The 18,226-nt window shown below is 39.7% G+C and overlaps 1 protein-coding gene across 13 annotated transcripts in view; it reads right to left on the bottom strand.

The window, feature by feature from the left end:
- Ca-beta (Ca2+-channel-protein-beta-subunit) overlaps positions 1–18,226 on the bottom strand; it is a 544,248-nt gene that overhangs the window by 72,983 nt on the left and 453,039 nt on the right. For 6 of the 13 annotated variants that reach the window (XM_065227502.1, XM_065227503.1, XM_065227510.1 and 3 more), the window contains 3 exons: positions 1,391–1,507; positions 1,270–1,317; positions 1,040–1,075 (listed from right to left, as the gene is read on the bottom strand). In XM_065227502.1, the coding sequence (XP_065083574.1) occupies positions 1,040–1,075; positions 1,270–1,317; positions 1,391–1,507 (201 nt within the window). The remainder of the gene's footprint in view (positions 1–1,039; positions 1,076–1,269; positions 1,318–1,390; positions 1,508–18,226) is intronic. The other 7 variants (XM_065227514.1, XM_065227505.1, XM_065227509.1 and 4 more) reach the window with 2 other exon arrangements.

The raw sequence follows: 18,226 nt of genomic DNA, 5'->3' as shown, positions 1-18,226 counted from the left end.
TTTAAGGAAGTAAATGATGTCTAATAAACGCTGAATAATCAAAAATTTGATCGAATAAGCTCTGTTACTACTCTTTTTAGTCGAATAAAAGCTTCTCGACATACCTTATTCAACACCAAATATTTCGATGTTGTGATTGAATAAATTCTCCAGATTTGTGTGAACAAAGCCTGAACAGAAGTTATTATTAAAAATAGTACAATTATTATTAAGCATGAAGTGGAATAAAATCGTCAAGAAGTCGTTTCTTCAATAGGCAATTGTTTGTTGGGTGTAATATTGAAACTTATGAAAATCCATATGGGACTGATTTGCAATTATAAGCAGTGCACATGTCGTGGCTATACGTTCCTATTATGATGTGTTTCAATTATGGATTATGGGAATTCCATACGCCATAATTGGAACACATCATAATAGGAACGTATAGCCATGATCGGTACATCTACCGCAGCAAGTCTGATCATTTCCCTTTAGGGCTATGAAATCTCCAACGAATCATGATTTATGGTCTGTTGAACTTTATATTTTCCTGTGAGCTTGAAAATCTTGTTTTAACTATTATTTTATTTTGTTCGTGGATGACAGAACTTGAAGCAAAAGCGGTAAAAGAGAACGAAGAAAATATGGAAATTTACAAGTTTAACAGACAGGAGAAGAAAAACTCTGAGAAATAGATAATGAAAGTACTGAATAGTGCTCGGAAATTAAAATATAATAGTAATTGTAGAGAAAGAACAGTAAACGGGGTAATAGAAAGAGAAGCGAGTAAACAAACAGGTGCATCAAGGGAACAGTAAAGATAAATTTTAACAAAACTTAGATTGATCGTTATCAGTTGTCGACTGACAAGCAGGACAGCTCTCTGCTCTGCAGGCTGTTGTAACTGGTTACGTACAACTGTATGCACACAACAAGCTACAACAAAATTCCAGAGCAGTCGATGTGACAGAAACAATAAGCATTCATCGCAAAATCGAAAGTGCCAAAATTGTAAGAGAGAACATTGCTCAAAACGGGCTTTTGCCCTTTTTCTTACTTCAGAATCGAATTTGAATGGTCCAGTTTCATTGGCCTGCATGGAAAATGGTGAAATGGAAGTTTCAAATTAGCGCACAACCTGCTGATGGGATGGATTCAAATGACTACAACAAAATTTTGCGAAAACAATTCGATTCCGTGAATTGACGGCGGCTACCAGAGTCAATTCAGGCATCCGATAAACAACAGAATGGAAACAGAAACGGAAAAGTTCATGTTTTTCTCTACCGTGTGTGTATTGTTCGTGTGTGTGATGGTGGCGTTCTCTGGAATTGTCTATTCATCAATAAAGCAGGATTAGAGAAGTGTGTGGATGTGGTTGGAAGCGTTTGGAAAACCAGATACTCACCCTTGCTTTTTCCAACTGGCCTAAAGCCTGACGTTCCTTTTCTCGCCGAAGCGATTCTTTTTCCTCGTCTAGCGACAGATCGGACGATGGTTGAGAATAATTGGAATCCGCTGAACCCTGTTGTGGGAAAATAGAGGAAAATTCAGAATTAGATTTGTATGCTTTCACACGAGCAAATATTAGGCTGTCTTCTCTAAGAAACAAACGATCTTCAATCGAAAACGTCCCTCTATCAGGGCTGGAACGGAACACCTTATCGCTAGGTCTATCACCGTATTTCATTCTCTATAGGTAGGTAATTGTTCTGCATAATTGCAGCCGAAACTGCATTGCTATGACACGGCACTCTTGTCGGCACGAAAGTACGGTAAAACTGCTCTAGAACTCAGTCCCAACTGGACCGAAAGCAATAACTCAAAACAACGATTCTTCATTAAACAAAAGAAAACGACATTCAACCATATCAAATTTGCTAATCTAGGCTACACGCCATCTGCAGAGCAGGGTGGATTCGCGAGTCCCCATCCCCATTGGGAAACTCCACCTTCCACCCGTCCATGGAGGTAGACACAGACTGAGAGAGAGAGGCTGCTATGTGCGACACACTCGTCTAGGCAAAGCTGGAAATTTTATTGATGATTTTTCTGGTTGGTTAAATTGGAATTCGTTAGAATTCCTCAACTTATTTGGGTCGTGGAGACGCATGGTTCGGATTCAAATTATGCTGTGGAATCCAAGTTCAGTCTTCCGCTAGGTTTATCCCACTGTTACACGATGTCACCATACTGACTGAACTAGGCGCATTGCTGGGATGGCGGTAGTTGGGGGGAAAATGAATGAGCAGCAAGGACGAATACACACGCTCCATTTAGCGTAATAAATAAACAAATCTGCAACCACACCGGGAAACTGGCACGAACGCAGGTTTTTTTTCGCTGGTTGCTCGATGACATGCAGTGAGCAGAGGAAAATAATGCTAGTGTTCTGAAAAAAATACGGGACCAGGGGAATATCAAATTATCAAGAAGCGTTAAAATGGAGCAGTACTCGCGTGAATGAATTGTGTGATTCGTGTGTTCGTCACCTTTAGGTACTAAAGAGTGAGCCTGTAATGTGGGCTGCAGCCGCAGTGCAGATGGAAAACCAATTGCTACAGTAGGCAAAACTGGACACACTTGATCCCCGGGGACACCCCCTGTTTTCTCGAAATGCAGAGTAAATTTAATAATCAGGTGAGTTTCCTCATAGTTTTGTCTAGACGGGAGGTAAAGTTATGGTGACATTTGCGTCAAATTGTGGAACGTATTTATTTTTGAGAGCAGTTTGTATGTTTTCACTCCCTTAGACATTTTTTAGCCAGCATTAATTCTTAATAACTTTTTAACTAAATGCTAAAATGAATGAGGTAAAAAAGGTATTTTGAATGGCAAAAAATGCAGTTTACCCCAGGAACCCTTACATTGTCGAAGAAGGTATATGTTTGATCAAGAAAGATTTATTATTATTATTATTTAGCTTTATTTAGGAGGCTTTCAGCCTTAGGCTGGTTCGCCTCCACCCATCAAGAAAGATTTCCGATTAAAGTAAATTGTATATGAAAGTAAGATGTTTTGATTAAGGCAGATTGTTACTTAATGCAAATAGTTCTAACCACCATGACATCACGGAAAATTTCACTTAAAATAGAGAAAGTGGGGTTACTAACTGAGCGTGTCAAATGTTCCTCTAAAATCTGCTCGAACATAACGAAAATCAAGAAAAAATTTAACCAAATTTAACACGGCCGATAAAAAATAACTGGGTCGAGTTCAACTCACAATTGCATTACATTGCCTCGCGCCATTCGGATACGTAGGGATACTCGTTAAACAAATTCAAAGTGAGCGCCGTTTAAATGAAATTTTAGCTATTACGGTCAAGAAATTTTTTCTAGAACATACGAGCCATTTCCCATATTTGATTTTTTTACAGTTGCCATTCTTGCATTTATCGCAAGAATCCGACTCTAATTGATAGGTTCCGCCATTTATACCCTTCGGAGTGTTGGAACACCCTTCAAAGGCGTGCCTCTTTGTCAGTCAAAATTAAATTCCTTAGCAACAAAATTAAGGAATGACACCGATAATGACCATGCATCAGAACCCTAGTATTAACCACTTCAAACTAGAAACGAACGAATAGAAGATTAGGAATCACATAGATGAAGACTAACTAGCTCATTTCCTTGTTTCAAGATTATCCTCGGTGGACAAAGCCGAGTCTTGGCACTATCAACAAGGTAAATGTGATTACTGAAAAATCCTGTTTCCCTTGTTTGAAGTAGTCAGGACTAGGAATCGGTGGTAGATCTTACATCCTGTAACGTACCACGAAAAGGTGATCTACCTACGTGTACTAGTGTACTCATAGAATTAAAAGACGCAATCTTTTTATCAAGCAGATTTTTGAGGAAAATTTTACTTACTTTCTACTATTTTAAGATAAATCCTACTCAATATTGAGTTAGTTTCATCGGCCGTGTACGGCGTCTAATGATGTGACAACCGTCTGAAGCAAAACGTAGAGGTAAGCTTTTTTATAACCTCGAAACCGCTCGACTCTCTCTGTTCTCTCGATAGTCATAGTAAGCGAGTCCGAATTTGTTAAGAGCTAAATTCGAAAAAAGCAGACTGTAAGACCTAGAGAGTGTCTAGTATAAGAGAGTAGCGGATTGGCTGGTTTTGAGCAAAACGAACTGTCAAAGCCAGAGCCAATAGAGCAGCGCCTATCTTGATTGCATTGGCAGTGTTGCTAGAAATCACCTAGCCATAGGTTGCCAAGGTAGTTTTTTTAAAAATCCGCTCCTCTCTTATACTAGACCCTCTCTAGTAAGACCCTTCTTTACATATGCAACGATAACATCAAAACTTTTCTATGGTATGGAAATTATCAGGAAAGAGAACCTACCAGATCTACAACCAAATTCTAAGAATCGCTTCAGATGCCCTTTGTACGAGCAAGACAGGACTACTGGCTGTGGAATCGTGATGTTTACCTTTCCAGTACAGGGTCACCATCTCACTAATCAGGAAATCATGTTCCGTGCTGGAAAAACTACCCAACGAGTACAACAGTTTATGGAAAAAAAAGCCAACACTGCCTTCCAACACCTTATGGGTAAATCGCTTCCGCCATTGAAAAAACTCGTAACTGTTCAGCATAGACCTTGGCACAAACGGAAACCATCAATCGATTGGACAATCAAAGCGAAATTCAAAGCAGGACAGACGCCTCAGCTAGCAAGGAAGCTATCCGTGAGTTAGTAGATCACAAATACCAAGAGCACAACCCGTGGTTTACAGACGGATCTTTGGCTGATGGTAAAGTTGGCTTCGGTGTAATTGGTCCTACAATTAGAATTGAAGCTGGTCTTCGTGACCAAAGATCAGTTTTCACAGCCGAAGCTGCAGCTTTGTTATGGGCAATTCGTGAAGCAAATTGCAAGTCAGTTATATTTAGCGACTCTGCTTGTTGCCTACAAGCACTATAGAAGCAGGAAAGTCCAAGAACCCGTACGTTCAAGCTATCTAGAAGGAGGCAGAAGGAAAGGATATCTGCTTCTGCTGGATTCCCGGTCACTCGAAAATAACCGGAAATGAAGAGGCTGACAGAGCGGCAAATAAAGGTCGACAGCGAGAGAAAACTACAAACAATGTTCCAGTACGCGATATTATCGAATGGAGTAAAAGTGAAATATGGAAAACTCATCAGTCAACATGGGATGGATCAGCAAGGCATATCACTAGGATTGTTAAACCATCAGTTTTTGGATGGATTGACCAGAAGGACCAGAAGAGACCAAATAGTTCTTACGAGGTTTCGAATTGGACACACCTGGCTAACAAAACACCATTTGTTCGAAAGGAAACCGCAAGACGTTTGCAATACCTGTAAAAGGAACCAAACTGTTCATCAAATCGTAATCGGTTGTCAACAGTTCAACTCACAGCGTCACGAAGTGGGTTTTCCGCCGACGTAGAATTTGTATTAAGAAACAGTAAGGATGCCGAAGTGAAAGTGATAAGTTTTTTGAAAAAAAAAACAAAAATAGAAAATATAAGAAAAATTAAAATGTATATATTTTGTGAATATTAATTATTAAATTTTCAGAGACGAATGCCCTTGAAGGGAAAAGCCTCTTAAAAAAAACTCTTTTATAACCTCGAAACCGGTCGACTCTCTCTGTTCTCTCGATAGTCATAGTAAGCGAGCACGTGATTGGTATATTACGGCATAAAAGTTTGTTCAATTTTCATTGGTTTACTAATATGTAATAAATTGCTATATTGTTTATACCAAACGAATTTTACATCAAATCTGAATCAAGTGGTATGAAAAGAATTTAAATCCATCAAAAAATGACCAAGATATAAGCGTGGAAAACCTAACACTATTTTGTTACACAATTATTTTATTTGCATCCCAGTTTAGTCCACAAAGTCGTAGTCCTACTGTTCCCGTAAGTTGGAACAAACACCGTTCTTTTCAGTTGCTGACTTAGTTCTGGCGTGGCTTCGATCCGCCGCCGATACCATCAGTTCGTATCTTTTCGGGTTGGTGAAATTCTTTCGCTCACGAGTGTGGATGAATGGCATTACGCACCCTCAAAGCTCTACGTGGCTGACGATGCCACCAAGTGGAATTCTGGACCATCGTTCGATCCAGATAACCGTTGGTTTCAAGGCCCACCATTCCTACGAGATACAGATTTGAGATACAAAAGAGCAGTGGCCAAGAGAATCAGCAGTAGTCGTGGACGAAAGGGATGCGGCAAGTGAAGAACTTCGTATGGTAGCCGTACATCAAACGGCTGACCAGGTAGTTGTCGTTGAACGCTTTTCGAGATGGAGTCGTCTATTCCGAACGATGGCCAACGTTCACCGTGCGGTAAGGATCTGGAAGCAAACTATGTACGGAGAAAGTCGACGGCAAGGCCTCGATCGAGATGGTTTAGTGAAAGCAAAGGAGACACTTTGGCGCCAGGCTCAAGCGCAGGCGTATTCAGAGGAGGTTCACGAGCTAACAAATGGTCACAGCGTTGAAAAACGAAGTTCACTGCACTCGCTGGTTCCATTTTTGGATGAATACGGGGTCGTTCGGGTATACGCGGCGAAACATCCCGTTGTGCTGCCAAGAGATCATCGTATCACTTTCCTTTTGGTGGATTCTTTTCACCAACGGTTCCTGCACGCCAACGGGGAAACAGTCTGTAATGACCTACGGCAGGAGTTCTACATACACAACCTCCGGGTGCTCGTACGAAAAGTTAGCGGAAGTTGTCAGCACTGCAAGGTCAAGAAAGCAGTTCCTGTGCCCTGTGGCACCACTGATGGGGTCACTGCCAAAGGGTACGCCTAACACCATTTATTCGTCCGTTCACGTACGTCAGCGTGGATTACATGGGGCCCTTCGAAGTCAAAGTTGATCGCAGCGTGGTGAAAAGGTGGATCTGTCTATTCACCTGTCTCACTATACGGGCTGTCCACCTAGAGCTGGTCCCCAGTTTTTTATCGATCGCCTGCGTGATGACGTTCATCGTTGGAGGTATTTTCGGACAATGTCACAAACTTTGTTGGAGCCAATCGCCAGTTGTCAGAGGAGAAACAGAGGATCCAGAACATCATCGAGGACTGCGCCGCCACATTCACCAATGCAAATACCCAGTGGCATTCCAACGATCCGGCAGCTCCGCACATGGGAGGACCATGGGAGCGTATGGTCAAGTCCGTGAAGGTGGCGACGAAGGCTATTATGGATAGTCCACGACATCCGAGCGACGAGGTGTTGGAGACGATCATGTTGGATGCGGAAGCTATTTTCAACTCCCGTCCACTGACCTACGTTCCCTTGGAAGCACCAGACGAAGAGGCACTCACGCCAAACCACCTTCTGCTGTACGGATCAACCGGCATCAAGCAACCAGCAACCGATCCTGTAAACGGAAACATCCTGCGAGACAGCTGGAAGCTTGTGCAGCATATCGTGGATACATTCTGGCGCAGATGGGTGCGGGAGTATCTCCCGATGCTAACGAGGCGAACGAAATGGTTCGAAGCGGTAAAGCCGCTGGAACCTGGCGATCTAGTCGTGATAGTCGACGAACATTCGAGGAATCGATGGGAGCGTGGACGTGTTTTGGAGACCTTTCCGGACAAATCCGGGCAGGTGAGGCGTGATCGCCAGTGCAAAACAATTCAAAACTGCTCACTATCGATGCATATGTATTGTTTACTACCTCTGTCATTCCGTTCACTTTATCCGGCATTGGCGTTTCGCTCGTGAGGGTTCGGTCAGTTGGTTCACCAACAACTTGCTGCAACGAGGGTATCGGCGACACCTACTACGTCAAAACAATAATGCAGGAAGCTAATAATATAATACCACAATCCAGCTAAGAATGTGCTCTTCAGGCGGATCTTAATTTCTAATTGTTTGTTTTTAATTTAAATTTTTACGATTCTTTAAATTTTTATTATCTAAAAAGCATGGTTCACAGTCCATAATTCTCACACCAGGCGGCAGAGGTGTTTTTCATGAAAGCTTGCCTAAATACAAGTTTCTTGTCTTCGGTAGAGTGACTAGATGTTCAATATGGAAAACAGATAGATCTTTTAAGAGTTAAATTGTTTAGTTAAAAAATCACTCACCAGGTGACACTAGTGTGCAAATACAATTTTAAATGTATGCTTTTACTTGACATCTTGACTAGATAGAGCATGAGCTTGATAATGATTGACCGCTCACGGTTGCTACTCTGTTATTGCCAGATCAGCTGTAATTACGTAAAGAACCAATAGACGATGCTTGGGACTAGCAATCATCCTCAATGTGTAAAAACTGGTGATCTCAAACTAGGCAATACCAGCGCTGGCCGCGTCCGAACGCAGGTCAAGAAAGGAATGGGTAGGAATGTGTTGACCTGACACTCGCTTTGATTGAAGCCTTGACATCTTGACTAGATAGAAGGCTACTTTAGGTGGGGAATATTCCAAAAAATTAATGAATTCATCCTATGTATCTCTTCGACTTTTTTTTAAAGATTATTCCAGGAGTTCACTGAACCTTCATCAAATCATTCTCTTAATAATTCTCATGCAATTAACAACCACCGAATTATATAGCAAATTTTCTCAAAATTAAGTTAAAGTTCTGGTCTAAATTCTTCAAAAAACTCTCGTTGAATTTTCGTTAGAATTCTTCCTAGCTTTCACATTTTTTTTTTAAAGACCGTGCCAACGTAGTTGCTAGCCCCGTTACTGATCAGATTTACATTAGAAATTTTTCTCGAGATGCCCTTGGAGTGGATCACATCATTCGAGCAGTTTCAAATGACGTATCTCACCCCGTCAAAATATCAGTTTCAATCGACAAAATCGATGCGACGAAGAAACTGCTAGCTTTCTTTTTCTGTTGAACTCGAGCAGCTTCACAGCATTCTAGTCGGTGTATACCAACAAATTTTCAATCGTTAGTCTTTCTTTATTCCGTCACTTCATTCGTCTTTATTTCATGCTTCGGTGAAGCGGACGAGTGAATCAGCGCTCGACTTTGATAGTGTCGTCTTTCATAGAACACATCAACCGAGGTTTTATGACGTATATGACGGAAAATGAAAATATATATCTTAAGCATTGCTCACGTGGAAAACACACCATTTATCTACCATACCCATATTTATCTAAAAAATGTGACGAAAATGGGACAAAACGCATTGACAAATTGACAGAGCAGGCGACAGTGTCGGTGAAAGGGATTGAATGCCATAATGAGGTTTCGTTTCAATTCGAAAATCGACGTTACTTTCATTGAAAGGGGTGAGCAAAGCAACAATGAGAAAATTCCCCGCCAGCCGCGTGCTAAGGTGCTTCTTTTTCATTTTCATTTCGTGCTGATAGTCTAGCTAGGTGTTATAGAAATAAAACGTGTTCAGTTGCATGTGAGAAACAAAACTTGAGTTAATTTTAGAGCTTTGAAAACGTAGAGCCCTGACCTTAAAAATTGGGTCTTAGTTATGCGCTCCCCAAAACATCAGCTATGAGTTGCCCAATCTTATTATAATCTCTGGTAGAGCGTTTCCCAAAAACTGCTCAACTATTCGATAAATTTCTCAAAACTCTTCTGAGAACTCCTCCGCTCAAAATTCAATTCCCTTAATAATTTTCACGGATCCTGAAATCCTTTTCGCAGTCGTCATGGAATTTTCGACAGAGCTACATTAATTCTGATTAGAATTATTAAGAAGCTCTGTCGACTTCTTAACAATTCCAATCAGAACTAATGTAATTGCCTTCGAGTTCTAGTTAAAAATCTTTGAGTTTTTCCCAAAACTCCCTTTGATAATTTTCTCTGAATGACCTCTTGATTTTTTTCTGAAATCTTCTCAAAATAAGTATGGAATTTTCATCAAAATTTTCTTGAGAATGCTTCAAAGAGATTTATCTTAAAAATCCAGTTTACTTCAAGGGTCTGTAAAATTTTTCAAAGTCTAGAATCTTATGTATTCTCTATTTTGCAATAAAATTCACGGAATTTTCCCAGTGATTAAACATTTCCGACTTTTCCAGGTTTTTCCCAATTTGCTGATTCGCTGGTCACCCTGTAATGCCTGTCATTCTAAAATAAATATCAGCTCTTAAATCGATTAATTTAGGTCCACTCAAAAGGGAAGGGGAATGAAATTTTCAATGAAATTTATTTTAATCCACTTTTTCTAAACATTATCCTAAACTTAATAAGACATCACGATATGGTCGAAAATGGCACTATTTCTACAGATAGTGAATCTCACATAAACATCCAATAGCTAGAGCCAAATCTTTTTTTTGCTTGTTTGCACACTCCTTTACCTAGCTCACACTTTGATGGGTGAGTGGATTTGAGGTATTTCCTCAAATCCACAGACAAAAGAATGTACGTTTGACTTGCTCATATACTGTCTGCTGTTGTAGAATAGTTCTAGCGACGTTCATCACTACATAAAGCTCTCGTCATGACAAACGTAGTCATCTACTGCTAAACCCTACTGCTGCTCTCTGAGATGACGTCGCTCGAACTATTCTATAACCGCAGACAGTATATGAGCAAGTCAAACGCGCACTCTTTTGCCTGTGGATTTGAGGAAATACCTCAAATCCCCTCACCCATCAAAGTGTGAGCTAATGCTAAATGCTAAACCTAAAGATAGTCTTTTTCAAATTTAACACTATTTATAATAGATATTTTCCTTATATAAAAATGTCTTTATATTACTCAGATATTTTCAAACATGGTTTTCTAGATTTGTCTAAAGTAAACCACAATTTAAAGCAATGACAACACAGCAAATAAGAAATGTAGTTTATTACAGTTAATAACACTTTACCCTTCGCACTGGACAATACAAGGCTTTTGGTTTCAAGTAGAGCAAAATTCTTTTGACAAAGTAGCTCATGAGCAAGTATTCTTGAATTTCGCTGCAGAAATATGGCATTGAGAACGGATTATCTTAACTAACAGTCTAGGTTTGAAATGAGTCACGCTCAATTTTAAATAATTCGTTCAAATAAACACTAAACTGAACACAACCGCACGAAATCGAACACAAACTGAACTGAGTCGTCCGGGTTCCGTACACAGCTGACGACGCTGGACGCAGGTGATTACGAGGTGCGTCTAAGGCTATCTGTCGAACATATCAAACCATTCTTTTTCATGACTCTACACGCCCCAACTGGCACTTAACGTATGCACTCTTTGAGCACTTTCACAGTTGTTAATTTAGAGCTTCAAACACCCCGGACCAGATCGAACCCGTCCCTTCTAGCATGGTATGTTCAACAACCGCGTCAATTTACGTGTTCGGCTATCGTCAAGCCCGAAGTATCGAAACCAACAAGGCCGAAAAATCACACACATATCAGACGCCCAACCAAATTTGTCCTCCCCCCCTGAAAACCGAGAGAAGTAAAAAACTACCAAATAGGAAGGAATAAAGAAATAAGTGTATAGTCTGCCTGCACTCATAATAAGTAGACGGTATTCCTACTGGGGTTGGCTTTCCAGTCATCGTCGTCGACGTCGTGAGAATGAGCCACGAAATGAATTCCGTAAAGGAAATCCAATTATGTGCTTGTACATGTGCCTACAATATATTGTGTACTACTGGGTGGTGCAGTGTAGGTACTAAGTTTCGGCAGTCACAGGGGGCAATGTGCTGAAAAAGAAAACTGCTTTGTCACAAATAATGGCTATGCTGCTGCTGCTGAGCTCTCATCAGCCATTGCCAAAATTGAGCAGAACTGTTAGTTTTTTTTTTTTTCGTTTTTGGTTTTGGCCACTCTTGGGCTCCATAGAGGCAGGAAAGGATTTGCTTCATTCTCATTCTCCCGAATGGTGCTCGGTTGGCCATTTGTTATTCCGAACGAGTTGAAGACTGAAGCCTGATTCCTGGGGGATTTTCGAGTGGATTTTGGGGTTGCTCTCACACGACGAAGAATTGTGCGATGTACGGGATCAGCATAGTTATATAATTTGAAAAATCTCAGGTAATCCTGATGTTTGACCTACATAAGTAGCCAGATCCAATAGCCGATTATTATTATTAATAATACAGTAATGACCCGATTTTGTCTGCCCTCATTTTGAACATCTTTTCTAATGTTTTACGAAAGCCATGCGCTTTTTCAGCGGTCTATTTGCTCCAAAGTATACCTTACACATCCATCTTGAAGATGAATGAGAAAGATTGGGAATAACGGTTGTGTGAAATTATTGAAAGATAAAAGTCTGATGCTCGGAAGGGATATCAAAATCGGGTCATTACTGTATTATTTTAATAAATATAGGTTTAAAAAAAAAAGAACTGAAGCTACTGAAAGTTGGAACAAGACTTAATTTATTAATTACTCCCTAAGCTAAACTGAGGTCCCTAACAAAAGGCACGTGGCTGTCTCACGTTCTGCTGACTCTGGGTTCCTTCGTCGTTATTACCGATGCGACTTCAAACAGAATCGATGTAAGCTTTAAAATTTTCAAAAATTCTAGAATAACCATTTTTGGTCAAATGGTTTGACCTTTTTTAAAGAAATATTTTAGTAACTTTTGCACTCCCAACTATTCACAAGGTCACAAATATGTGAAAAGACTACAAAACAGATGTACGAACGAAAAAAATTCAAATATTTGGTTAAACGTTGATGTTCTACGATTTTGGTTAATTTTCCAAGGTTTTCGATATTTTGAAAGTTTACATTTTTTGAAAACGAAAAATAAAAAATTTTAAACAATGACATGTTTTGATAGGGAATTTTACGTATTTTCGGAAATGTACGCAGTTTCCACGAGCTTCTATTGTCTTTTTATCGACGTAACACACACACATGAAGCGTGTATTTGTTTACATTCATCAGCTGCATATTGCTCAATCCATTCCATTTGATAGAATTGTCCAAAACTCTAGACTAACATTTGAAAAGGGCGTAGCTCCAAAATGACCATATCGAAAAAATCGCTTCCGAATTTTGATGGCCTAAAAATTAATCCTAATTCTTGACTTACCAAGCTTGTCATATAGTTAAAATTGAAATCTATCAGCATGCATCACTAAAAACTCCAAAAAAGTTTTCTTTGTCATGAAATTGAGAAGAAAACATCATACGCCCTGATAATTTCTTACGTGTTGTTACCCCCCCCCCGGATCTTCCATCCTTTGAACTGCCAACACTGGTGATACGCCTTGAAAATACACCATTGGGATTTTTTGTTTGTTGTTCCGCCTTGATTCTTCGTTCGCAAATTTTGTGAGAATGGAATTACGCCCGGAGATTTTTTTGGTCTTCTTTTTGTTCGTTGTTTACACGTGAAATGTCAATCGGATGCATTTCAAATTAATCGGGCGTGACTAGATACTACAGAATCAGTATTAAAATAATATAATTCGTAGTTCTGGTGCAAGTCGTAACAACCAGATGCAGTTGAAAGTTGCAAATACGCCATGCAAGAAGAAACGTTTTTGATGATTTGAAGTGATATTTTCTTCTACATTTTCGTGTTTAACGAGTAGTTTGTGAACTGTTCTACATCTATAAAGGGTGAACACGAAATTATTGCGACACATTCAACAGGGCATAACTTTTTTACCATTGGGTAAAAATCAACCAAATTTTGCACACTTTCTCATTGATGTGTATTGTGTACATGCTGTCAAACTCGAAGTCGTGTTTTTCGATTCAACTAAAATGGAGGTGAACCAACGCGAGTTGAGAGAACAAATTCTTTCCAAACACCTGGAATTTCCTGACCTGTCGCACCGGCAGTTGGGAAAAATGTTGAACATTCAACATTCAACCGTCTCCAGAGTGTTGAAGCGGTTCCAGGAGCGGTTGACGTTGGACCACGGCAAAAGAGCTGGAAGAAAACCGGGACCGGGGAACAAAAAGACGGAGGGAAAGGTGAAGCGGATGATTAAAGCAAATCCCAACGTCTCAAGCCGTGATTTGGCTAAAAAGATCGGCATGTCGCAGAGCTACGTCCAGAATGCAAAGAAGAGAGCTGGACTACATACATACAAGGTACACACAAAATCACGGCCTCCCTGTTCGGTAATTTTTTACTGGGTTTTTGAACAGCTGAAAAAGTCAGTAAACTTAAAAAAATTGTAAAAAATTGTATAAAAGTGATTTTTTCTTGAAATTTATACAGACTGTGTTCTTATTACATTTATTTGATGATAAAAATAAAATATGTTAAAATTGTTCGTTGCATTACGTGTGACCGTTATTTTCAGTTTACTGACTTTTTCAGCTGTTTGAAAACCCAGTAAAAAATTACTGGCCCCAGTAAAATAATCTCTGTGTGTACAGAACTTCCCAAACCGCGATGAGCGGCAACAATCGACGGCTAAAACTCGGGCACGGAAACTCTACGAGAAGATGCTGACAAAATATGGCTGCTGTGTGATGGACGACGAAACGTATATAAAAGCCGATTTTAAGCAAATTCCGGGGTTGGAGTTTTTAACCGGCAAGAGTAAGTTCGATGTGGACGACAAATTTAAGAAGAAGAAAATGTCGAAGTTCGCCTCCAAATATCTCATTTGGCAGGCCATCTGCTCTTGCGGACTGAGGAGTGAGCCTTTCGTGACAAAGGGCACAGTAAATGGCGAGATCTACAAATCTGAGGGCCTCGAGAAGCGCCTTTTGCCGTTCTTGCAGCAGCACGACGAAGCTCCGCTATTTTGGCTAGATTTGGCATCATGCCACTATTCTAAAAGTGTCCTGGAGTGGTATGAGGCCAATTCTGTCCATTTTCTTCCAAAGGACATGAATCCGCCAAACTGTCCGGAGCTGCGCCCGGTGGAGCAGTACTGGGCAATAATGAAGCGGGAACTTCGGAAGAGCAAGAAGACAGTCAAAGACGAGAAGGACATGTTAAGAAAATGGAAAAAAAAAACTGAGAAACTGGTACCGGATGACACTGTAAAGACTTTGATGGAGGGCATCAAGCAAAAATGCGTTCAATTTTACACTCAAGGCTCCATCGATTGACTTTTCTTTTGATTTTTGAAGTAAATATATGTATAAAACTACCCTAAAATGTTGGTTTGATTCTAAACATTATAAGAAAATTGGCATGACATTTTCGGTGTCGCAATAATTTCGTGTTCGCCCTTTATGTGGCAAAATATGATTTGTTTAAATTTTGGAGTTACGTTTTTTTCAAATGTTAGTCAAAAACTGTTTTAAAACTCATTTAACTTCTCAGGTGAGTGTGACTATTGTCGGCAACCTCTTTTTCTTCGGCAACCTTTCCACTTGAACTGCGTGTTAATCTCCTGTTCTATTAACGGCAACTCGAAATCAGCAGAGAGTGCCCTTTGAGTATCATTCGAGAACGGTTGTGATTTCACTCCACTGTCTTTGTGCTGGTGTGCAGTTTTTCGGTGCTCGTATTTTGTAGGTTTTGTGTCCCGGCCGGGATGGTTTGATTGGGAAAGGTTTGTGCAGCTGTTTTACCTGTTGCTTGGGTGCTTGGTGTGCTCTCGCGTTTCCTTTTGTTGCCGGTGTGACTCGACCGCGCTGATCTATGGTTGGGTTTTTGCGATGCGCATTGTGTTTGTGCACGGAGTGGTTTGAAGGGGAAATGGAATAAAATGCCCTTGTTTGAGCTTCTTCTTCTTCTTCCTCGCATTTAAAGCTTATTTCTTATCGCATATAAGCTTAATGCGTGCTCTCAACTTAGTGTTCTAGATGCACTTCCACAGTTATTAATTGAGAGCTTTCGATGCCTGCACCATTTTTGCATTAATATAATTGTGTGGCAAGTACAATCATACTCTAGGCCCAGGGAAGTCGAGAAATTTTCCAACCCAAAAAATTCCTAGACCGATCCGGGAATCGAACCCAGCCACCTCCAGCATGGTTTTGCTTTATAGATGCGCATTTACCGGCTGAGCTAAGGGAGGCCCCAAGCTTGGTTTGAGCTTGGTCTGTGGCTGATCGATGATGAGCGTGCCAGCCGGGAGAAATGAAGAGATATGGATCAGTTTATCATATGTGATTGTGCGGCCTAGACACGACCGCAGTATGACGTAGAACTACGCAAAATCGATGCATTTTTGACTACTATACTTTGCCTTAAATTTTTAAAGTATTTCATTGTTTCGGTTTTGGTTCAATGTTGGTTCAATTATTTTTCCTGGATTCTAAACAAGCCGTTATAAATTTTGGAGTAGCACCCCAGTATACACAAAGACGCCATACATGTTGTGGGATGAAACAATTGCCAAAAAATACGTTATTTTTTTTTCAGTAGCTTCATCATTAGTTTTAAATTAGGTCTCTGAAGCAGAGAAGAGAGTGAAGGTTGCATTTTATGATAACGCAACAGGCAGTTGTTTTCCTTGTCAGAAGACGGTACTTTCAATATTGAACAAAATGTTGGTTCATATGTCAGCGAAAAAGGGGAGGAAGGGGTATAACGATCCTACGGGGTTTAAGCACCTCTTTGTTCTTCAATTTTGAGGACAACCCTAACATAAAATTGTCATGCATCATCATTATGTAGTTTACAGCGTGTTCGTAGAATGATGCAAAATAGAATACTGTGACTTTGCTCAAATCAAACGTTTGGTTTCCAATAAGTAGGTGCTTAGTACAACATTAATTGAAAATTACGGGGGATTCAATTATTGAATATCAAAGTCAGAGCAAGAGCTCGTTCCTCAAACGAATAAAACTTATCATGTGACACCTCAAAGCACATTAGAATTAAACAATTAGTTCAATTGTAGTCATTTGGGGGGCCTTGTGCCACATTGGGCACACCTGGCCATGTTCCGATCTCCTCGGAAAAGTGGCCAGTTTTTGAATATGGTCTAAAACCATTGAATCACATTAAAATTCAACAACCAGTTCAATGACAGTTATTAGGAATAGCCAGGATCCAGTCAATTTCCGGAAACCCCTAGGAAAGTAGCTAGTTTTAGACTTGAATCAAAATCCATTATGCGTTGCTTCAAATCACATGAGAATTCATCTACTCTATGCTCTGTTTATGAAAATTGTTTATAGGAAAATAAACAGAAAATTATGTTGCTGCGCGCGAAGGAAATTGCGAAGCACACCTAACAGCCAATGCAGGAAGTAACTAGGTCCAACCATGATACAAATATACATTTGGAATTTTGCCAAATATTCAAATTTTTCATTAAAGTTAATGCAATAATAGTCTGCCAGCATTAAGTTTACATCTTTTAGTAGTATTTAACAGCACCAAAACTTTGAAAATGTAAGTAATCATTCCTCTTGTGGATGTTCTTAAGTGAACCATGTTGATGGGAAAATTAGTTAAAAGTGAGCTATGTTTGAAAACTTTAAAAAAAAATCCAAAAATATGTTAATCATTAAAACAAATCTTTTTCTTTATAATAATGAGCTTTTGGAAAAAGTTTCTTAGACTTTCTTGGACTAAATTAGTACTGGTAAAAAAAGGTCCAACATGATTCATTTTTCGATAGGTCCAATAAAAATTCATAATCTCACAAAGGTTGTTACAAATTTATTTGAATTTCTCTAGCGTCCTAACCAGTAGATGGAGAGCAGCCCCCCCTCCTCTAAGGGTGCGGATGTGCTAGCGCCACGCCGTCCGAAGCAGTAATAAGCAGAGACACGACAGCAGTGCTGCTTTTTTTTTTATCTTTTCAGGTTCAAACAGAACGATGTGGAACCAAGTGGTACTCGCTTATGATGACTGGGTTTGGGGAAAACGTTTATTTCATGAAAACAGTGATAAAATTATCATTTGTACATTTTACAAAAGTTTTTTTTTTATGGAAAATTGAAAATATGTTTACTTCAGTAGATTTGTAAAGTAATATCCTATCGATTTCATCTATAAATGACAAAGTTAAAAGCGTTCAAAACCTAACAATTTTTCACCATACATATTTTTTGATTTGCATCCCAGTATTGTCGACAAAGACAAAGTTCTACGTAAAAAAATGGGTTTCATGTCGCTTTATGAGGGTGGAGTTATACAACAAGTGTGTTTCAGTTGAGGTTTGTATAATGATTTTTGTTTGCATTAATTGTATTAAGGTTTAGATTGAAGTTTCATTAATAATGTATTATTGTACTAATGAGGTACGCGTTGGCAAACTGTTGGAAAAATGTGCAATACAAAAGCATTATTTTCGGTAGAATGACTTTTTCACGACCCAGATTCATACACATGTTTGAGTCTTGCTGGGAAAGGATGTAAAGATCTATCCCAGGCCACTATTGTAAAAGATCGTATCAGATAGACCTCGGGCGTAACGGT

Source organism: Ochlerotatus camptorhynchus, unplaced genomic scaffold, assembly GCF_037179485.1.
Source record: "Ochlerotatus camptorhynchus isolate MF236.1 unplaced genomic scaffold, CSIRO-AGI_Acam_v1.1 ptg000274l, whole genome shotgun sequence".
Taxonomy (NCBI): Eukaryota; Metazoa; Arthropoda; class Insecta; order Diptera; family Culicidae; genus Ochlerotatus; species Ochlerotatus camptorhynchus.
This window is presented reverse-complemented; position numbering and strand designations above follow the sequence as displayed.